This window comes from Halichoerus grypus, chromosome 3 (genome assembly GCF_964656455.1).
Source record: "Halichoerus grypus chromosome 3, mHalGry1.hap1.1, whole genome shotgun sequence".
Lineage (NCBI taxonomy): Eukaryota > Metazoa > Chordata > Mammalia > Carnivora > Phocidae > Halichoerus > Halichoerus grypus.
Genome location: NC_135714.1, coordinates 132,500,589 through 132,525,026, shown reverse-complemented (window position 1 = coordinate 132,525,026; position 24,438 = coordinate 132,500,589). Strand labels below are relative to the sequence as shown.

Below are 24,438 nucleotides of genomic sequence, written 5' to 3'. Positions count from 1 at the left end.
ATCTCAGCTCAGGTCTCGATCTCAGGGTCATGAGTTCGAGCCTTGCATTGGGCTCCATGCTGGGTGTGGAGCCTACTTATAAAAAAAAAAAGATAAAACATACGGTAATACCAAGACACTATGGAAATTGGAAGAAATAAAGTGTACAAAGGTTCTTACACTGTTTAGAAATGTGATAAAAGCATTAATATTAGACTTCAATAAGTTAAGAATCCAAGTTGGGAGTCTACAAGGTAATCACTAAAAGAATAGTAAAGACTCTACAGCTAATACAGCTAAAAGAAGAGAAAGGGGCCAAGTAATCGTCTATCTAAAGAAGGTCAGAAAAGAGAACAGGGCAATAGAACAAGGAATGGAAAGCAAATGGCAAGATGAGAGATTCTAAGCAAATCAATAAGTACATTAAATGCAAGCTGACCAAACACTCAAAGAACAGACTTTCAACAAAAACAACAGCAACAAGAACAACAACAACAGAACCTAACTATATATTGGTCTCATCTTACGGCTAAGATACAGGAAAAGTAACAGTTACAAAATGGAAAAATATATAATATGTAAACTAACCAAAAGACAGTTTATAAGCTTATGTTAACATCAGAGGAAGTACAGTACACTTTAAGGCAGGAATGCATGATAGAGCTAGAGTGACAGTATAATGATAAAAGGTACACTTCACCAGAAAAATATAACAATTCTAGATTTCTATGCACCTAATATATAACCTCAAAATATAAGAAGCAAAAACTGACAGAACCAAAGGAGAAATAAAAATAGACCCATAATCACAGTGGGTGGTTTTTATAACCCTCTCTCAATTACAGAATGAGCAGACAAAAAAATCATGAAACAAAAAGAAATTTAAATATGACTAACAAACTTGACCTAACTGAATTGTGTGCCCCAAAAAGATATGCTGAAGTCCCAAATGCTCACACCTCTGAATGTGACCTTATTCGGAAATACAGCCATTGCAAATGTAATTAGTTAAGATGAGGTCATAGTGGAGTATGATAGAGCCTTAATCTAATATGATTGGTATCCCTACAGGAGTAGAGAAAACAGAAAGGAAACTGCCTTGTGAAGACAAAGACACACAGAGAAGACAATATTACAACAGAGAAAGTGACTAGAGTTATGTATCTGTAAGCCAACAACTCGAGGACTGCTGACAACAGAAGCTAAAATAGGCAAGGAAATTCTCTCCTACTGGCTTGAACGGGAACATGGCCCTGCCAACACCTCGATTTTTGACTTAATTTAGCCTTCAGAATTGTGGGCGAATAAATTTCTGTTGCTTAAGTCACCCAGATTGTGGTACTTTGCCACAGCGATCCTCTTAAATACACCGCAATTAACAACTGCAAACACATTCTTTTTAAGCAGGCATGGAATATGTACATTAATTGGTTGATAAAAATCAAAAGGACTGAAATCATACTTTCTGATCATAGTAAAAAATATATATAAGTAACTACAAAAATTCCCGTATGTTTAGAATTTAGAATTTCTCATGTTCAAGAAGAAATCAAAACAAAATATTTTGAAATAAATTATAAAAATAAAATACAGCAAAACATAAGTGTTGCAGCTATAACCATACTTTAGGAGGGAAATTTGTAGCCTGAATATGCATTATTATAGTAAAAGAAAGGCTGAAAACTCTAAACTAAAGATGGTTTCCTAGATGATATTTCACATATTCAAAAAATATATCACACCAATTGTATAAAAACTCTTCCACAGAACAAAGAGAAAAAACTTCCTGTTTTTAGGAGGAAAGGTAGGGGCCAATCTCACTAATGAACACAAGTGTAAAATCCTAAAGAAAATATCAAAAACCAAATTTAGCAACACATAAAAAGGATAATGCATGATGACCAAATTGCACCTGTTACAGAAATACAAGGTTGATGTCACATTGAAACACCAATGCAATTCACCACATTAAAAGAATAAAAGATGAAAATTATGTAATTATCTAAGTATATACAAAAAAAGCATTTGATAAAATTCATCACCCAACTCATTCTTGGTAAAAACTCTTAGCAAACTAGGAATAGAAGGATATGTCCTTAATGTGACAAAGGGCTTCTATAATAAAAGCTACAACAAACATCACACCTTAATGGAGAAATAGTGAAAGTTTAAAAGGATGCCTTTTATCATCATTTGTATTCAATGCTGGATTACAGGGCAGTAAGGCCTATAATATATCCAGCAGTATAGCCAGTGCAGTAAGGCAAGAGAAAAAAGAAAAGTATAAGGATAGAAAGGAAGGAAAAAGCTCCTTATTTGCAGTTTACATGACTGTGTAGGTAGAAAATTTAAAACAACGTAGGATCAAACCATTAGAATCAAATAAATAGTTTTATTCAATACATAAAAAATAAATTGTATTTATATAAACAGGAACAATCAGAAATCAAAATTAAAAGGCACTTTTACAATGGCATTGAACAACATTAAATACCTACAAATCAATCTAATAAAAGATGTAGGAGAAATTTACACAGTAAACTACTGAGTATTTGGAAAAATTAAAGAAAGCCTAAATAAATGGAGATCTATAATGTTCATGGATCAGAAGTTCCAATATTATAAAATGTCATTTCTTTGCAAATTGATCTGCAGATACAATTCAATTTTAATCAAAGTTTCCAGTAGGACTTCTTTTTGGTATAAATTTGGTATAAATTTATAATCTAATTGTAAAATTCATATGGAAATGTAAGGGCTGAGAAGAGCCAAGATAATTAAGAAAAAACATGTAAATATGTTCTCTACTAAATATTAAGACTTTTCAAAGTTATGTAATTAAGACAATGTAGTAAATTAAATTAGATCAATGGAATAAAGAATCCAGAATAAGGCATGTATGTGCATATAGGTGTGCATGTGTGTACATTTACATCCATACTCGATTTACATTAAAGGTGGCACTTCAGAATCATGGGAAAAGGGTAGTCTTTTCAATAAATAGTACTATGTAAATGATTATACATACTGAAGGTAAAATAAAACTTGAACATGTACTTCACACCCTCACTAAATTTAAAAGATAAAAAAATTTCTAAAATATAATATAGGAGAATATTTCATGACTTTGAGGTAAGCAATGATTTCTTAAGCAGGACACAAACAAGACTAACTTTAAAAGATTGATAAATTGAATCATACTAAAATTAAGAACTTCTCTATTTTTCAAAGTGTACCATGAACAGAGTAGAAATAAAGTAGAGTAGTAAGCCACACAGTAGAAGAAGGTATTTGTAGAAAATATACCCAACAAGGGGCTTGTATCTTAATAAAGGCAAAAACAAGCAACGCACAACAATAAAGAGACAAGAAACTTAAAACAAGAAAGACATTTCATCAAGAGTGAATGAATAAAATCTTTTTAAAAAAAAGAGGGTATCTTAATGCCCTATAATCCAATTAAAGATGTTTGATATCATTAGTAAACAATGATATAAAAGTTATAATCTCGGGGCGCCTGGGTGGCTCAGTTGGTTAAGTGACTGCCTTTGGCTCAGGTCATGATCCTGGAGTCCCGGGATCGAGTCCCGCATCGGGCTCCCTGCTCAGCAGGGAGTCTGCTTCTCCCTCTGACCTTCCCCCCTCTCATGCACTCTCTATCTCATTCTCTCTCTCAAATAAATATTTCAATAAAATCTTTAAAAAAAAAAGTTATAATCTCAATGAGATAGCAATATATACTAACCAGAATGTTCAAAATTTTCAAAGGTTAATAATACCCAAGTGTTGGCAGGAATTTGGAACAACCAAAACCCATATGCTGCTCATGAAGTGTAAATTTATATAATCACTTTGAAAAACTGGCATTATTTACTGAAGTTTTAAAAATATGACCCACTTTTATTCTCATGTATTCAACAGGAATGCATGCAAGAATATTCACAGCATCATTATTTGAACAACACAAACTGAAAGCACCTCAAATTTCTATCAACAATAGAAAACAGCAAATAAATCCTAACATTCTGTTGGAATATTACTATCAGAGAGAGTGAATGAACCATACTGCCACATCCAACAACATGGACCAATCTTTATTCATAAGCATAATGTTAAAAGAAGCCAGACAAAAGTATATAAAATGCTGTATAAATTTCAAAAACACAGAAGTCAGAAGGATGGTTTGGGAAGAAAGAAGGTAATATGTGCGTCAGGGTACAAACGAACAAGCTTTTTGGAGTGTTGATACTTTATGTCTTCACCTGGTAGTTAAACAGATGCAGTCCCTCTGTAGTAATTCACAAAGCTTACAGTCATGATTTGTGGACTTTTCTGTCTGTATGTAATGTAATAACTTACTAAGTTAAAAAAAAAGTGGGGAATTACAATAGCTACCATAGTGATATACATAAATAAGAACCTGATCATTTATAATTATGATTAAAAAATAAAACTATTCATAACACAGTTATCAAAATAAAATAAAAATGATTCAGAGTAATTTTAAAACTATAATGGTGATTTTCAGTAAAGACGCTAACTGAAATTACTATTAAATATGGAACGAGTCGTCCTTCCATAAGGCCTTCACATACTATGACCTGGAGTTTTACAATTAATTTTTTGTTAATCTTTAGTTAAGTTTAAGAGGAAAAAATGCTGGCATTTAAATTATCAGTCTAGAACAATTACATTTCTGTTAATGTACAGAAGAGATGATGACAATCTTCAAAGGAAAAGTAAAAACCATCAGCAGAATCTCAAGTAAATGTCAAACACAAGGTTACTACTGGTGCTTTGTCATTTGTTAGCGTCATTCCTTTTAAAAAGTACAGACTGTTAATAAATTTAGTCTAAGAAATTATTTCAAAAGAATTTTTTTTTTTTTTAGTTTCAGGTATACAACATAATGATTATTCAGTAAGGGATTATTCAGTAATCCAGACACAAGGGAAAAGCTAGAGAAAAGAAAAGCATGTCAAAAAGTCAAGAATAAGAATAGGATACATTAAACTTCAAAGATCAGAAACAGGATCTTGTTTTCTATAAAACTACAATCATTAGATACAGTATTTTTAGTCTTCTGTTATGTAGGAATAAAAGCCAAAAAAAAAAGATAAACTAGGTAAAATTCTTACTAATTAGGGTATTTATTTTCATTATATCCACTAAGACCTAACATTGTAGATATGAATTGTTCTATAAACAACACTACATCAAAAACTAATGATGTAATGTATGGTGACTAACATAATAAAATAAAATTTAAAAAAAATTTTTAAAAGTCACTTAAAAATAATTGTATAAGCATACTGTGTATCTTTGAAGATTTCACTGGTTTTCAGTTTGAAGAAGAATTCCATATAAATTTTTAAGTAACTGGTACAAAAAATGAAGAACTGTGTTTCAGACTTTGGGTATGGCATACTGCTCTTTCTTCTTTTCAAAACAGAAAATAACTGAATGCACAGGATTCCAGTATATTCCAACTTCTATATTAGCAACCTGAATTTTCAGGGTTTTTCCTGCCTTTAGAAAACTAAACTGAAAGAACTCCATCTTCTTAGTCTATACCTGTTTAGAAGAATGAAGAAGAAATGCAAGCTAGTATAGTAAGTTTAGAAATAACATACAATAAATAAGCTATTGCCAATTATTTTCCATTTGTGAAGTCTTAACAAATGTTATAGATGGCACTAAATGTAACTATGGCTTATGTAATAAACTTAAGAAGTTATCATAATGGTTAATAAAATTATAAAACTGTAGTAATATGATCTATTATATTCCATACTACTACAATCAAAATCTCCTATTCTTCCACTCTCCAAATTTCATTTATAAATACATATATATAACATATACATCTTTAATATAAAATAATCCATGACTCAAGTCTATATTTCAAGGATTTCACTATTTTGAAATACTCATTTCATCAGCATTTTAAAAACTATATACTTGTAATTTCTACTTAATTGAACTATAAGTATATATCATCCTGTTAACCACCATTCATAATGTAATTGTTCTGTGTTTATACCTACCAACTCCATATCTCAGATATTTCTTTTCCAATATCACTTTTTTTCACTTCCTGCTCAAAGCATAGTCTTTATCTTTCCTAAGAATCTTTATCTTTTAATCTTAGAGCATGTTGATAATTTTCAATTATTTGAAAAGCACTATATGCTAAATATTAAAGGAGACAGTACTAAACTATATAAACGCAGTAAATAATAACAATTAAAAAAAAAAAAACACGTACAAAGTCCCTTGGCTTTACAATCCTGAGGGATCAAAAATTTTATAATAGTAAATAAACAGTAATCTAAAAATTACTATATTGTTGAGTAATACTATAAAGAACAAGTCATCCTCAGCAGTTACTATGTCTAAGAAAAGCTTAATATAAGAGGTTAAGTAAATGAAAGTAAGTAGAAGAATATTCCAAGCAGAGTGAACAACACTAAGAAAAGCCTGGAAGTGCCAATGAGCATGATAAATTCAGATGATCAAAACAAGAGGTATTTGTCTATGGTTAGGTAAGATGGGGAAAACCAGGAGAACATTCTGAACAAGAGAATGTGGATTTCAGAGGACCTGATCATACCACAATAGCAAGCCACTGCTGGTTCCTGAACAAGGAAATAACAATGAAAAAACATAGATACAACTGGAGTGAAAGTTTATATGGTTGAATTATGTGTTTTGAGTATAATTAGGTGTTTTGAGTATAATCAGAGAGCAAATGAGAGTACCAAACAACAAGAGACCATGAAATAGATACAAACAAACTCTGCCTATTTGAAATTCTGTCTAGCATCTGATAGAGTTTTATAAAACATCATCTGCCCCCTTGACACATATGCTACTGGTTGTCAGTGTTCATCCTAAACTTAAAAATCCCAAAGTTACCTTGTAAACAAAATATGTTCACAAGATCTCTGTAATTTAGAATGATTCATTTAGGTTTGAGACAGATGTCCTAGGTCCACACTACACTGAAGTGGTCTGATATATGGGCTTGTAGGACTGGTAAAGATAAACTGTCTCTGAAAAGGATGTAAAGCATGGAACAAAGACCCATCTCCTTCTATTTTAATTTTTAGAAGAATAACTGGCCAATAATATCCTACAAGTTCACAGTTTGTTATCAAATGTTTAACATTAGACTCAAGTCAGTTTTTCACTTGAATCACGTGATATTACAAAGACCAGCAGCTAAGAGCATACGGCCTCTTAGCTAACTGGGGGATCCTGGACAAACGATTTAATTTCCTAAAGGCTCAGTTTCTTCATTTGTTACCAAAAAAAAGTGTAGACATTAAAGTAATATTTACCTCAAGGAAGTGTCAGAATAATGTATTATAGAAAGGCATTTAGCATAGTACCTATATAAGTGTTCAAAGAATCTTAACTATTATTATTACTAATAATATTCATTATTATAAATGATTAGAAACTGTTTTCTTAGATTTGTTTTCTGAGTAAATGTTATTTTTCAATACTTATATGGCACATTTTTATATACAAAAGGCACTATTGTGGGCCTTTTAACATTTTAACTCATTTAATATGTACCATTACCCTACGAGATAAATACTGTTAACATTCCCATTTCACAGATGAGGAAACTAAAGAACAAAGAGGTTAAAATAACTTTTCCAAATAAGTAATGAAGCTGGGATATGAACTCAGGAAATCTGGCTCTAAATGCCATGCCCTTTTAGTCTAGGAAGCCTATATGCTATACTAAATTTAAAGTATTGAATTTCATTTTGCTGAAATTCTTTCTAAATGTAATGTACTATTTCCTGACCCTGACCCTCTCATCTCAGATTAGGTCAGGTCATCCAGTTACATATTCTCAGACACCCTGTACCTCTTCAGAGTGTTTATCAGAACTGTAACTGAGTATCTTCCTCATAGAAGGTAAACCCTATGAAGGTAGCAACTGGATCTGATTCACTAGAGATCCTCAGGACTTTATAGACAAAGTACAGTGTTCAGTAAGTATTTATTGAATGAACACACATATTAACAAGGATTAACAATCAATCAGTTGCCAGTTAATAAACCAAAAAGGAGAACAGAAAGCCTAAAGGAGTGAATAATAAACAAAAGGGTTATTCATATGAGAATAAAAATGCCAAAACCAAACTTTCTTACGTTAAAGTTTCGAAAAGCACATTTTTCAGAAGGCTTCAAAACTGCAACGCTAATCTACTCTAAGTGATGTTATGGAAGATAATTCGGAGTTATAATAGTATAGTAAATAAAGGAAATAGTCTTTCCTTTCCCCATACATTTCTTTAACAGTATAAACAGATTTAAAACAAAGGTTATTTTTTTTTTTCTTTTTTAACTGAGTACAACAGAGCTTTTAGTACTTTAAACACTTACATGGTTCTGGGTTGTATTAAATCATAATATGCCCCCCCCCCGAAATTTTCCTCTATTAGACCTAATTCTAACCCCTGGACTTCATATTAAAGTCTTTTTCCTATGTGCCAGCTCTTCAAACACTTGAAGGCAGCAATCATATTTCCCCTGTAAATATTAGTATTTATGGACTAAAAAGCCCCAAATTCTTCAGTTGCTCACTGTCCTACTTCGCATTAGAGTTTCCAAGTCCTCCCTAGTTGTCAAGAATTAAACAAACCCTAGTGCTCAAAAGAAAACAAAACATTTCACATATAGTCTGAGCAGGATAAAAATATTTGGTCTGGAAACAACACAACTTTCCTATATTACTCTTAATTATATGAATTTGAGAATCTCTAGAGTACAACTCACTCTAATTTTGATAAAATAATTCAAGTTCTTAACTCTTGGCTGGTTGGCTAACTTTCATTCATTTTTTGCCAGCTTATTTACTTAATCGTAAAAGAATGTTATACAAAAAGAAAAATATATAAAATATAAATGTACAGTTACATTATTTACAAAATAAAAATATGTACTCACCCCCCAGGCTTAGAAACAGAAAATTATCAATAACTTAGAAGTCTCTCTTGCATCCTTTCCAATTTCTCCTTCTAACCCTTAAAGTAATCATGATCCTATTTTTTAAGTGTTAATCATTCCCTTGCTTTTCTCTATGGTTTTGCCACATATTCATATACCCCTAAACAATAAATTGTTTAGTTTTGCTTGGCTTTATTTTCCTACTCATAATTTCCCATTGCTTCAATTCTTTCAATTTAAAATTTGAATCTTGGGGTGTTCTGGATGGCTCAGTCGGTTTAGCATCTGACTCTTGATTTCAGCTCAGGTCAGGATCTCAGGATCTCAGGATCTCAGGATCTCAGGGTCATGGGATCAAGCCCCAAATCAGGCTCCCTGCTAACTGGGGAGTCTGCTTGAGATTCTCTCTTCTCCAACTCTGCCCCTCCCTAGCTCGTGTGTGCTCTCTCTCTCTAAAATAAATAAATAAATCTTTAAAATTTGAATCCTTTCGTATTTTATACATTTTTAATAATCCACTTCACATCTTTCATAAAATGAAGTAAGGATTAAAGTGAATAACCTGTCCATTACCAGCAAAAAAAAAGAGATAAGACAGAGGGACGATGAATATTCTACTTAAGTCTGTGCACTCCACCAGCATGAGAAAATGCCATCCTCCCCAACAGGAAACTGAGCTGAGGAGAAGTTTCCAACTTTTCCTAAGTTGGGTTTTATAACAGGGCTTTAGAATGTATGTAAAGTCCCTGAATTGATGAACCATACATGTAAACAGCATCCTGGGATAAATAAATATAATTAAATAAATAAGCCAATTATACTTGGATTATTAAGTTTTGGTTTATTCATACCTCATATCTAAACATAAATATTTGAGAGTTGACTATAGAATTTTTGTCGTAGAAACGAAAATGAAATTTTTCTTGTCATTGAAGGAAATGAAAATAAAAATTACCTTAAAATTCATTTAAAATCTTAAGGCAATGGAATCATTCCCTTAGTTACCAATTCAAATGAAAGAGTGCCTGACATCACCAACCTACTTTCTGAAGTCTTAGAGGACTGATGAAAAAGCTTGTCCCATCTCCCTCCCCAAGTCATGTTCACTAATGTAGCAACTCCTTCTTGTTTGCACATGAACTACAATAAATACAAATAAATAAATAAGTAAAAATAAAGTACAAAGGTTTTTAAAAACCAACAGAAGTGAAGTTTTTTAAAAAACACTGGTACATAAATAAAAGTAGATGATTGCAAAAAGAACAGAAAAAGCACAGATATCCTAGCTGCATTGCAATACAAGAAGCTAAAAAATCTTGTCTACTACTAAGTAAATCATAGGATAAAAATTTAAGAAATGAAAAAGGAAAAACAATTATGACTATTTCATATTTGTAAGTCCCCCTCAGAAGCTAGGAGAGTGCTTTCATGGGGCAAGTAATCCTATTTTTGCTTAGTATCTCCTTTTTCCCTCTAGTTCTTAAGAGAAAAGGAATAAGCTTTCCAATGCTCTAGTATCATCACTATTTCCGTACTTGATAAAGCTAAGTTTCATATCAAGGAATCCCTAAGGGATTCTTAATCACTCAAGGAAACTTGATTTGTGAGAGCTCAAGGAAACATGGAGACATAATACACACAGGTAAGAATCATTTAAATTAATAAACATGTCCCTGCTTGAATTAGTTTTTTACTTTTGGTAAAAATTATTAACTTTAGTTAGTGCAAAATATAACTTTAAACCTTTTTTTCCAAAGATTCATAATGGCTCACTTGGAGTCTTATAAACTCTGTGCCCAAAATAATCTATAATTTTCATAAATTCGTAACTACTGATTTGGTCATTCTTGAACCAAAAATTAACACAGCAGTGGAAGGAAAAAAAAAAGCCATACACATATATGGCACAAAAGCTGCAAACTGAATTGTTTATCCCATGACCTAGCCAGTGACTGAAAAACGTATTATGAAAACAAAGGTAACAAGAAAAAATACTAAGTTAATTGTATTAACTTAGTTATACAATAAAAGTTGCACTGCAGTCTTACAAAAATCTACATACAAAACAGGATTACAAGGGCGCCTGGGTGGCTCAGTCATTAAGCATCTGCCTTTGGCTCAGGTCATGATCCCAGGGTCTTGCAATGGAGCTGCACATTGGGCTCCTGGCTCAGCGGGGAGCCTGCTTCTCCCTCTCCCACTCCCCTTGCTTGTGTTCCCTCTCTCGCTGTGTCTCCCTCTGTCAAATAAATAAATAAAATCTTAAAAAAAAAAACTGGATTACAAAAAAAAAGTTAAAAAAGTAAAGTATTTCTAGTAATATCCTTTCTAGGAAACATAATGAAAGAAAATCAAAATGTGCAAGAGAAAAAGTGACAGTCAACATAGATATCTACTGTATAAGGAAGCTGGAATTGTACATCCTAGTTTACACTTTTTTTGTTTACTCAAGTTTATTCAAATGCAAATCCCTTGAGTTAATCTGCATATAAAAATCAAGCTATGCTGTTTAAACACAAAACAAAAGAGACATTTCAGAGTACACTCACCAAATTATCAGGCAATACAACAGACTGTTTTCTAATGATTGCATTCCTATTTACTTTTTAACCTAAAGTTATAGATACAATTATAGTAGAATTCATTATCAGTATGGTATACAGATGATATTTACCGAATCAGAACAATGCAGGAAGGTATATAAACAAATCACTTTCTTAAAATTTGAACTATATTATATATATAAAAACCTACATACAGGTCATTTTTATAGCTCAAATGTCACTTACTATGAGATAAATAATGGCTCACATGTAACTAGCATATCTTTAGGCAAATACTACAAATTTAGGGAGCAAGGAAATCAGAGTACTTATTAATATTCTGGTGATTTAAAACTTCTAATTAGATGGGGGGACTAAAGTTTTTTATCTTGTTTTCTTTTGTTTTGAATCCCCAGAAGTAAGAGCACCATTCTTGGAGGTAGTACACTACCATGTCTTACATAGAGGATGTATTACTCTAGAACAGAGGAAATTGCTCTACAGTAGATGATATATCTGAAATTAACTAATAAAAGTAGATACTATATTTAATCTATCCAAATGGCCTGGAAGCAACTGACACTGAATAATTTTAAAGTAGTTAAAAGCACAGATAATTACTTGAATAAAATCATCACAGTAAAACCATCTTTCCAAAACATTTTGTCTCCATTCACTAGTCCACTCACTAAATTATATTGCTATAGCATAAGTAATTATTGTCTACTAAATTTTAAATAGGAAACAGAAATAAGGGCATGACAGGCAGAAGACTAATGCAGCTTTTCATACAGATTTTGCTAATTCTAACCACCCCCCCAAAAAAATAAGCCATAAAGGAGAGAAATATCAATATAACATTGAAATTCCTTTCAAAGCCACACTAAAAAAATATATTTAGAGGACATCATGTGGCAAAATTATAAACTGCTGCTGACATCCAAGAATGGAGTATACATGCAAAATTTATTGTGGCATTTGATACAAGAGGGGAAAATTTACAAACCATTATTTTTTAAATATTAAATGACAAAATCAGATATTAAATTTAAAAATAAAGCAGTAGCTACTGTTAAAATGTGTATTAGAATGAGTATTTTAGGAATGTATTAACCAAAGATACGAAAGAAAAAAGGATCAAACATGATTAAATATATAAAGCAAATGAAATCACAGATCACATTAGCCAGTTAATAACATAACTATGGAATAAATACTGGTCACATGATATGTTTTAATACATATCATTATTTTCCTAGATTCTCTGTTATAAAAGAAAACAAATTTCCAAACTTTTAAGTAATTAAGCTGTTTTATAAAATCTTAGTTTTGATTATATTTAACTGAAAAAATTCAGGGAAGGAAATAACCAAAAAGCAATTACTTGTCTTCATGCAGATAAAATAGGTGACTCTCCTTTTTTTTACCAACTGCTCTGCCGTGAAGTAGACAGATAAAAGCTTTCAATTATATAAAGAAAGGGATATTAAACTGATAATCAATTCCTATAAAAGCAGCTCTTGGTTTTAAACTATTTGAATTCAAATATATGTTTTGGTATATATAAAAAATTCAAATATTATTTCTGGTCCTTCATAAGATTTTTTACTGTATTTTAAACAAAACCGTAAGTTGGGGGGATAGAGGAATCCTTAAAGCTCACCAAGTAAAAACCCTGATATTTTAGAGGTGAAGGCATGGAGGTGCACAAAGAGTGAATGATTTATTTGCCATCCAAGGTCACGGTTTGTTGGTGGTTGAGGCTACAGGTCCTTATATTTTCACTCAATACTCTGTGTTAATAAGCTGCTTCTCTCACATTCTAACTCCATGATAATTATGGTTCATTAATACAAAAGTATTAATAAGAATTATGAGTAATACCAGATGATGATATTGCAGGAAAAAATAGTATGTTTCAAGAGGAACAAAAATACATTTTCATTAGCACTGGGCCCTCTGGAGGGTCAAAGACACATAGTTGAGTTAATGGAATTTTCATTTCATTATTTGGTCATATGAAAACAAATTAATGTACACATGTTGATGCTATTCCTACTTCTTATTTAACTAGGCGAATTTTAAAGCAAATTCAGCAAATTATTTTTCTTTAAAACATCAATTTGAAATAGTATCATCGAAGTTAGGTCTGTAATTAAAACTGGAAAAAATAACTTTCTAAAAGCATTATTTTTCTTTTAATTATTTATAATAAATTTCGTTATGATACAACCATTATATATATTTAGTTTGTCTCCCAAAATTATTTCCTAAATTAAAAAAAAAAGTTTCTCTGTTTCAAAGCAATTTTTAGCAAATTTTTTAAATCAAAATTTTATTTTTGCATTTCTGCCCATCAATCTGGAAATAATGATAGCTCGTAAGAAAAAAAGCACCAATTATTTTTCAGATTAAAACTTCCCAGAAGTTTTACTTTCATCCTATTGTGTCTTCTATTTTATAACTTTCAACCAAATTACAAGTGGTAGCAAAAATCAAAACCTAATTTTAATGATATTAAAGGGATAGCAAAGATAATGGCTATCATGCTTAGAATATATATCTAAATATTTTACCACTCTATGACCAGAAAATATTAAAAATTCTAATGAGTATGTCATTACAAAGTCAAATATGAGAAGCAATATGCAAGTCAGCCACAAAATGAATACTTTTCAAGTACAGGAGATAGTAGAAAGATGACACATAAAATAGTCCACACAAGTTAGAATGGATTCATCCAGAAAAAATCACTTGCTCACAGAAGAAAAGCAACTAAAGCCAACATAGTTGTACTAAAAAAACTTGCAAAGTTTTAAAAAGCAAAACTGATGAAATTTCAATTAACTAATGTCCACATCTTTTCAATTTCTAATCCTTAAAATCCAACTGAAATCACCAAAGCAAACACTATACACAACTGTTTGCCATCAACCCCCCAACATGCTATTTTTCTAGCAGGTATTTGCTCATATTGTGCCCCTCTGCCCATAAACTCTCCTCAAGATTTACAACTCAAATCAGGTGGGAGGTGTGCCCTTTCTTTGTACTCTCAAAACTTCTGCAGAGTTTGTCTCTGCCTTCTTCAATAGATGATGACTCCTTAAGACCAAAAACAAAGTTTCATTTATATTTAACCCCTGAATGCTACAAAAGTATACTTAGCACATAAGAGGCATTCAAGGAAATTTGTTCTTTAACAAACTTCATCAGTCATAGCCAAAACAATAGTATACAAGTCAGATGAAATTAAATCAATGGCACAAGCTGGTCTGTGACAGAGGTTCTTTACTCCTGTTTGAAAGCTTTGTGTGGTTCATACAAGTAACAAGCTGCCACTTGTGTCAGTATTACACAAACACAGAAATAAGAAGAGAAATGCCTTGCCTTCAATTAGTTATTAATAAATTATATAACAAGGTGAACTGTCAATACACACTTGAGGCTACCTTCCTCCTTCCAGTAAGTATTCTCCAGGACTTTCTTTCTTCAAAACTATAATTCTCCAGGACCCTCCTTTATCTCCTTGATTTTGCTTATCCCACTCCTACGTGGTGAAGAATCCTCCAGGGGAAAGCAGTGGCAAAATTGGAAGGCCCATACTCAAAACAGAGGCAAATTTTAGGAAAAGCAAGATTATTCACACTGATTGTCTGATCCATTATTAAACAAATACAAAATTATGAAACAGAAAATACTTAAAGAGATATGATACTGAATGACCCATGATATCTCCATACATCAAATACTTAGCATAGAACCTATCTATCTCTTAGCCCACAAGTATGTATTCTACGTAGTAAGCCCACTATGTATCCCACATATTATAGGTGCCTCAATATAAACAGGTGACATTTCTTATCCCGTTGTTGGGTGATCAGTTTCCAGTGAGGTTAGGGAGATCATTCTCAGACATTATGAAAATGAAGACAGTCTCCAACTTTGAAGTTAAAAAAAAAAAAAAAAAGAGGGTTCAATTTTGGCATTAATCCCAGCTTTTAGCTTCTTCTATTAGGGATATTTTGCTTAAAATAGAGTTCACTTTAAATAGGACCAAAAAACCCAAATTTTTTAAAAATTGATTTTAAAGTACTACCCACCAAGAACTTTTGAGGTTCTGCTAAGAGCATTAAATGGTCACTAGAAGTAAACTCTCTGATCTCTAGTACTCGTTTAGGTACCTACTATAATCCCTTTATAAGAAAACTATTTTCCTCATAACACCAATGATAATCCTTTAACTGAAGTCTAACTTTTTCTCTTTTATTTTACAAACTCAAAAAAGGGGCATGGTAACACCAAAACAACGTGGATATTAAAAGTACATTCTTAAAGGACTCTGAAATAAAAAGGTAAATGACTGTATTACATGTAATAGTCAAAGATCATCAAGGTAAGACTGGATAATAATGCTCAAAATAGCATCAAACTGAAAGGGTTAACAGAAGAGTATCAAAACAAACTTAAAAAAGAAAAAAATTATTACACCCAAAGAAAACATCTTAAAACCATAGTTAAATTCACTATCTAGAGAGGTACATTCAAAATCTTTAGAAAACAGAGACAAAAGATGATTTGATATTTAATGAACTCTATTTGAGAGACTCCAGGAACCAATAACAACCTCTCAAGATCTCAGAAAAATCCAATGCTTGCAACATGTAAATATTTAGCAGGATAGGAAGAACACACCACTAAGAATACACCACTACCACCCACTGATCTCAACCCTTAAACCACCGAATAAAACCTTGCAACCTTTAGATCTGCACCTAAAAAGGCATCAACTCTTTAAAGCCCAGAGACTCCAATATTAACAGAAGTAAAAAGCAAACCAGAATACTGCCACAACAATATTCAATCTATATATACCTTAATCTCCCATATAGCAACATGTAACCTCCTGGCTATCTATAGTTCCTGCCCTACTTTAATAACCTCCAAAGGTCAGGCATCTGTTTTCTGATCAAAGATTTCTAGACCCCTGATTTCTGATTCTTCTATTTCCTTAAAATCTATCCCTCCTTCTCCTCAGCTGCCTCTACTCAACCTTCACTCACATTTCTAGTCAATTGCAGTAAGGATTTTTATGTTACTTCCCGTAGACAAGGCCTCAAGCCTCGTGTAGTGCATCCAAACAAGCCCTAGTGTTTAATTAAAATTTTTGGCTTATATTTGGATCTTAGGTATTCTCTCTGATGGTAATTAGAAACTGAGAAAATATATGAAACACAAATTGTCCATTGTTTTATTATAAGGAGCTTTTTATATAAGGTTGATAAAATCTGAAATAGATGACTAAAGCAAACTGTGCCCTCTAAGTATTTCATTTATTGAAGCTAATTTCATCCCTAAATAACAAAATCAAGTTGGGAATACTATACCTGAACAGGGGTTCTCTTTGGGAACTATAAGGTCAATACAAATTAACTATGGTCCTAGGACTCAAGTAAAAACCATCTTAATAATGGAATTAAAAGCTGATGAAAAACCTCTGGTTCCATATAACATCTGATCTTCTTTATGGGATAACCAGATGGGCATATCATGTCTAAATAGAAAATCTGACATAAACTAAGACTGTATTTTAAGAATCTTGGGAATTTAAGCCAAGTTAAATTTGTAAGGAAACTGAGTAGGGATAGAAATATGTTTCAGCATTACTATGTTAGATCAGATACAAGTATCTTGAGAAAATCTTGCTCAGCAACTAATTACCTGTATTCCACTCCAAAAAAATAATTTGATCCATTTTTTTCTAAGAGCCCTAATTTGAATTATTTGCTGTTATTATAATTTTTCTTTAACTTAATTGTCTTTATTTAAAGAAAAAAATAGAAGGCTTCTATTTCGTGCATTAATGAAAATCATACTTAAGAATTTATTAATTTCAATGACTGTAAAATTCCCAAATGTTTCCAACTAATAATTGAAGATACTACCGAAAAGTTTTTTTGAAAGAAACCCTACCTTCAGGCCTAAAATTCTAAAAATATGCATACTGTGGGAGTGGTTATGATGGATAAGCACTGTATAAAATACATCTATACAATGTATAAAATTCCCTCTCCGCTTGACAATGGTTTTCCTTTTAGACTGCCTTCTTTTTAACAAATTTGAGAGTATCAATTTTAAATAGACATAAGCTTCAGTAGTATGGTTCTGCAACCATATAACAAATCATCAATGTTAAGCTAAGAGTTTGACAATTATAATTAAGAAACAATTATAATCCTTCTTGGGGACTCTTCCTTTTTATTGTTTTTTTCAAGAAACCACTATTCTTCTAATAACTATCATTTGGGGCACAAAATAATCACCAACTGCTATTTATAGCTGCGTTAAAAAAACAGAAAAAGTGGTGGGGGGGGAGGCTAACATAATAAAAAACAAAAGAAATATCAGAGTGATATTGCATCTCTTCCTTCACAATGCAAACTCTTTTGTTACCAAAGCCTTTTTAACTATCCCTCAAAGGCATTAGAGAAACTTACTTTTTTAAAAGCATGAAATTAAAGAAGAGAATGGTCATAAACATCTCTTAGTGATGCTTTTTGTCTTTTATGAGTAATAATGACAAATTTCCAGATTGGTGAGCATAAGGCTGTGTCTACACATAACCCATCTGAAATACCTCTGATTTTACCAACTCCCTACCGCTGTCCCCCAAAATGATTACCGTGTAGACTTCACCAAAGATGCAGGGACACTCTTACAAATTGGTTCAAGTAACATCCTATAACTTACATAGAAATTATTAAATGAGGATTAGTCATTACAAAAACAATAAATTAATGAAATAAGATCATGTACTCTGTAAGAGTAAATCAAAACAAAATTTTCCCCTAAGTAATGTTTAAAAAGCTAAATATAGGAAGATTATACGAGAGAAAAGTCTCAACAAAATTTACCATGAATTCATAAAATTGAGGTAACATTTATGTTAAATACCACGAATTCAAAGTAATTTATAATAACTGTATTTCCTAGTTTCATATTCTACAATAATTATTTAAAGTATTTTTAAACTTACCCAAATGAAGTAATGTAAACTGGGCTGCCAGTTCCTTTGCATCTTCTAACGTAGTACAGAGCTTGTCTGGCATAAAGTAACTCTGGGATCCATTTGCAATAGCAGGAATAACAATTTTATATACCAAGAGTACTTTCCCATCTTGACTTGTTGTTGAATATAAATAATATTCTGGTGGTGCCCAATTATTTTTGTTGCAGTAATAATCCAAATGCATTACTGCAGAATTGAAATGATTGGATTTTAAAGAATACATACTAATTGGAGTAAGCTTTGTTCCAGGAAAAAATGGGTAAGTGCATCTTTCAATTTCAGGGGGGCTTGGGCTATGCTGACCATTGAGACGAGCTGGAAGAGTTGGCGGTTTGCCTAGAGTTTTTGGGTGGCTCTCTTCCTTGTTAGCAAACACAATCAGGTTTTCAGAATTAGGGCTAATCTGACCATTAAGATTCTGTCTCCAAGTGTTTTCTTTATTTACTGGTTTTGCCAGTGTTACCTCAATACTTGCTCCATCAATGCATTTTCCATTCATAACAGACATAGCAGCCACTGCATCTTCTCGGTTGAAAAAGTGAACAAAAGCATAATCTCTAAGTTTCTTTACTCGTTCAACTGCACCAGGTTTGAATTTGTTGAATTCTGCTTTAATAGTTTCCTCGGTAGTTGAGATCATTAAATTTCTTACATAGAGAACTTTAACTCTCTGCATGGTTTCCTCATCAACCTCTTTCTCCGGGTCAGCCCAATCTACCTGAATGGTATGGCCCCATAGTTGGAATGTACCTGTAAAAAAATAAATTAACCTGAAGACAATTAAAACAACTAAAAGTCAAAAACTATTAAGTAAAACTTTCTCCAAAGAAGCAAGAACTCAAATACCTATCAGTGTATTTGGTTAAACACTAGTTTTTCACATGAAAACTTCCATGAAAGTTTTTACTAAGGCAAACCCAGCCAGAACTTACAGTGGAATTCATTTCAAGAATCAAGAGAACAAATACATTTCAAAAATAGACTTTTATCAGGGTGCCTGGGTGGCTCAGTCAGTTAAGCATCTGCCTTTGGCTCAGGTCATGTTCTCAGGGTCTTGGGATGGAGCCCTGCATCGGTGGGGAGCCTGCTTCTCCTTCTCCCTCTGCCCCTCTCCTTCCCTCGCCCCCTGTTCATGATGTCTCTCTCTCTCTGAAATGGGTTAGAGCTTAAAAAAAAAAAAGACCTTTATCAAAAGAATCAGGTACTGTCCTTTGGATTTTTTATCAAACAACACCACCACAATAAAAGCGTATATATTCAGTAAATTAGTATATTATTACAGATAATGACTCATTTTATAGGAACAACTTCTTGTCTTTTTAGAACCCTTTATTTTACTTCCTTAGTCAAAAAATCTCTATACCTCTTTAAGGGCATTATATATTTTCAAAATATTGATCTATGAGGTGCCATCATTTTTCCATATTTACAATAAGGTTAATATGAAAAAATAAACTTTAGAAGGACAAGTTTACCTGGAATTAGTTTTCTCCTAGCCATAGCAGCAGCTCTGTGAGATTCATATTCAACAAATGCAAAACCACGATTTTTGGTCTTATCAGTTGCACTTGGATAAACAATGACATCTACAACTCCTTCTGTAACTTTCTTCATTTCATCCAAAATTTCTTCTTTCTTCTTTTCCTTAGGAATAGCTCCAATAAATAATCTGCAATTATCCAAGCTTACACACACACCAATAAACTTCCCTGGTCGAATCTCATAATTATTAAGAATTCTGATGGCTAATTGGGCCTCTTCTTTTGTAGTGTACATCACAAAAGCATACCCTCGATTTTCACCACTAAATTCCATCATAAGTCGAAATTCATATATCTTTCCAGCTCTTTCAAATACAGGAACTAACTCATCTTCATACATATCACGAGGTATTTTTCCTACAAAAACTTCACAGCCTCTAGGTGGAGGTGGACCTTCCCAACCTGAAAGACAAAAATAAACAAATTCTAGTAAGATATTTATATGCACTATTCAATGACTCATTCATTCCACAAATTTACTGTGCCTTCTATGTGCTGTGCACTATTCTAGATGTTGAGGATACAGCAGTGAACAAAACAGAAGACCCTTCCCTCATAAGGCTTATATTCAATAGAGAAAAGAGACAATGATTGATAAGTGCTATGAAGAAAAAGCCACAGAAGAGTTGGTATTTTTGGTAGTCAGGTAAACCTTCTCTGAGCATATGAGGTTGAAGCGGAGACCTGAAAGAAAAATGAGGGAATAAACTTTCACAATATATCATTAAGAAAGAGCAAGTGTTTTATACGTTAGGACAACATACAGCGCGCAGACCTGTACAGCTAACACATACCTGAGGCAGTATTAAAGTGGTGGTCAGTGTTGCCATCCCTGTGGCCAGAGGTCAAGATTTTATTTTACGTCTAGTAGAAAGTTAATTGGAGGGTTCTGAGCAAATCAATTACACCCACTACTAGTAGAAAGGCAAGACATCATATTTATATAGCGGTTTCCATCTGGTTTGCCTCTAGTATAAACACCACTCCTCTCTACTCACTGCTTTCAAAATCCTCCCCAAAACAACCTCCCCTTTAATAGCTAAAGTACTCTCTTCCCCAGTGACCCAATCCTGACTTCTTTATAAACCCAACTAGAAAACCTGAAAGACTCCAACAAAAGTTGCTAGAACTAATACACAAATTCAGCCAAGTCGCAAGATATAAAATCAATGTACAGAAATCTGTTGCATTTCTATACACTGATAATAAAGCAGCAGAAAAAGAAATCAAGGAATTTATCCCATTTACAACTGCACCAAAAACCATAGGATACCTAGGAATAAACCTAACCAAAGAGGTAAAAGATCTACACTCTGAAAACTATAGAATGCTCATGGAAGAAAATGAAGAGGACACAAAGAAATGGAAAAACATTCCATGCTCATGGATTGTTAGAACAAATAATGTTAAAATGTCTATACTACCTGAAGCAAGCTACACATTTAATGTAATCCCTATCAAAATACCACCAGCATTTTTCTTTTTTTAAAAGATTTTATTTATTTATTTGAGAGAGAGAGAGCACGAGACGGGGGAGGGTCAGAGGGAGAAGCAGACTCCCCACTGAGCAGGGAGCCCAACATGGGGTTTCATCCTGGGACTCTGGGATCACGTCCTAAGCCAAAGGCAGACACTTAACCAACTGAACCACTAAGGTATTCCATCCACCAGCATTTTTCACAGAGCTAGAATAAACAATCCTAAAATTTGTATGGAACCAACCACAAAAGACCCCAAACAGCCAAAGCAATCTTGAAAAAGAAAAAGCTGAAGGCATCACAATTCTGGACTTCGAGCTATATTACAAAGCTATAATCATCAAGACAGTATGGTACTGGCACAAAAATAAACACATAGATCAATGGAACAGAACAGAAAACCCAGAAATGGACCCACAACTATATGGTCAACTAATCTTTGACAAAGCAGGAAAGAATATCCAATGGAAAAAAAGACAGTCTCTTCAGCAAATGGTGTTGGGAAAACTGGACAACAACATTCAGAAGAATGCAACTGGACCCCTTTCTTTTACCACACACAAAAATAAATTCAAAATGCATGAAAGACCTAAGTGTGAGAAAGGAAAACACCAAAATCCTAGAAGTGAACATGGCAGCAACCTCTTTGACCTCAGCCATAGCAACTTTTTTTTTAATATTTTTATTTATTTATTTATTTATTTATTTATTTATTTGGAGAGAGAGAGAGCACGCATGCAAGCATAAGCAGGGGGAGGGGCAAAGGGAGAGGGAGAATCTCAAGCAGACTCCCCATTGAGTACGGAGCCCAATGTGGGGCTTGATCTCATGACCCTGATCATGATCTGAGCTGAAATCAAGAGTCAGATGCCTAACCAACTGAGCCACTCAAGTATCCCAGCTGTAGCAACTTCTTACTAGACACATCTCCAGAGGCAAGGAAAACAAAAGCAAAAATGAACTACTGAGATTTCATCAAGATAAAAAGCTTCTGCACAGTGAAGGAAACAATCAACAAAACTAAAAGTCAGCCTACAGAATGGGAAAAGATATTTAAATGACATATCTGATAAAGGGTTAGTATCCAAAATCTATAAAGAACTTATCAAACTCAACACCCCCCAAAAAACAAATAATCCAGTCAAGAAATGGGCAGAAGACATGAATAGACATTTTTCCAAAGAAGACATCCATATGGCCAATAGACATGAAAAGATGCTCAATATCACTAATCATCAGGATACCACTTCACACCTGTCAGAATGGCTGAAATTAACAACACAAGAAAGAACAAATGTTGGCAAGGATGCCAAGAAAGGGGAACCCTCTTACACTGTTGGTGGTAATGCAAACTTGTGCAGCCACTCTGGAAAACAGGAAGTTTCTCAAAAAATTAAAAATAGGACTACCATATGACCCAGCAATTGCCCTACTAGGTTATTTACCCAAAGGATACGAAAATACTGATTTGAAGGGGCACATACACCCCAGTATTTACAGCAGCATTATCAAAGATAGCCGAATTATGGAACGAGCCCAAATGTCCGTCAACTGATAAATGGATAAAGAAGATGTGGTGGTATACATATACATGGAATATTACTCAGCCATCAAAAAGAATGAAATCTTGCCATTTGCCACAACATGGATGGAGCTAGAATGTACTATGCTAAGTGAAATAAGTCAGTCAGAAAAAGACAAATACCATATGACTTCACTCATATGTGGAATTTAAGAAACAAAACAGATGAACATAGGGGAAGGGGAAAAAAAAAAAGAGAGGGAAGCAAACCATAAGAGACCATTAACTATAGAGAATAAACTGAGGGTTGCTGGAAGAGAGGTAGGCCGGACGGGGGGGTTTAAAGAGGTGATAGTTATTAAGGAGGGCACCTGTTGCGCTGAGCACTGGATATTATATGTAAGTGATGAATCACTAAATTCTACTCCTGAAACCAACATTACACTATGTTAACTAACTAGAATTTAATAAAAAATTGAAAAAAAAAAAAAACCAACTTCCTTACTATTTCTTAAACAAAGAGCAGAGTTGAAAAAAATGTAAGGGTCAAACATGCATAACACATATAATCTATCTCTTCTCCCTCACAACACTAAAAACGATTGCTAAGGTCTTAAAGCAGTTATAAGGAAAGAACTATTGTGTGGGGTATTTGTGGATATATATACATAATGTACATTAAAGAGTCAGTATTTTTTAAAATAAATCCATACCTGGAGGAGGACCACCAAATTTCCTTTGCCCATTTTCTTGAACCATGTTGTAACCAGTCTTTTCCATCAAAGCAAGTAATGCTGCTTCATTCTGAGTACCAGTTCTGACTTTACTGCAGCCATTTGTTCCATCTATGTTTTCTTCATTCATGGTTGCAGTTCCTGAAACAAAATTCAAAAACAGTGTTTATGACATGAAGCACCTGAGATCTATGAAGGATGTCTTTGCGTTTCAAGAAACCAAAAACAGTTGTGGCTGCTACATTTGGTGACCACTGTGGTCCTGCCCACAAAGTTCTGCTCCACAGTGGATGCTGGGAACTTCATTTAATGTCACTGATCAATTAAGTAGTACCTTTAGAAAGCCTTAGCTACAAGAAAGGGAGGCAAAATTTAAAGAGAGAAAAGAAAAACAAAAAAATATAAAACACAAATAAGTGAAAAGGAGTTAGCGAAGAAAAAAGCAGAAGTAACAAAGATACTGCCATAAATGATTATATGATCACTGCTGATCTACAGAGCACAAGGTTTAAATTATTTTTATCATATAGGCCAACTGGATTTTACTATGCCTTACACTTTTCAGATAAATGTAGCCTAATGCCAATATGGCTTATGTTGCCAGC

The 24,438-nt window shown here is 33.0% G+C and overlaps 1 protein-coding gene across 2 annotated transcripts in view; it reads right to left on the bottom strand.

Moving 5' to 3' along the window:
* RBM46 (RNA binding motif protein 46) overlaps positions 1-23,963 on the bottom strand; it is a 35,239-nt gene extending 11,276 nt beyond the window's left edge. For both annotated transcript variants that reach the window (XM_036086990.2, XM_036086992.2), the window contains exons 1-3: positions 23,813-23,963; positions 20,034-20,501; positions 18,526-19,308 (exon numbers count right to left, since the gene is read on the bottom strand). In XM_036086990.2, the coding sequence (XP_035942883.1) occupies positions 18,526-19,308; positions 20,034-20,501; positions 23,813-23,963 (1,402 nt within the window). The remainder of the gene's footprint in view (positions 1-18,525; positions 19,309-20,033; positions 20,502-23,812) is intronic.
* Positions 23,964-24,438: the final 475 nt, after the last annotated feature.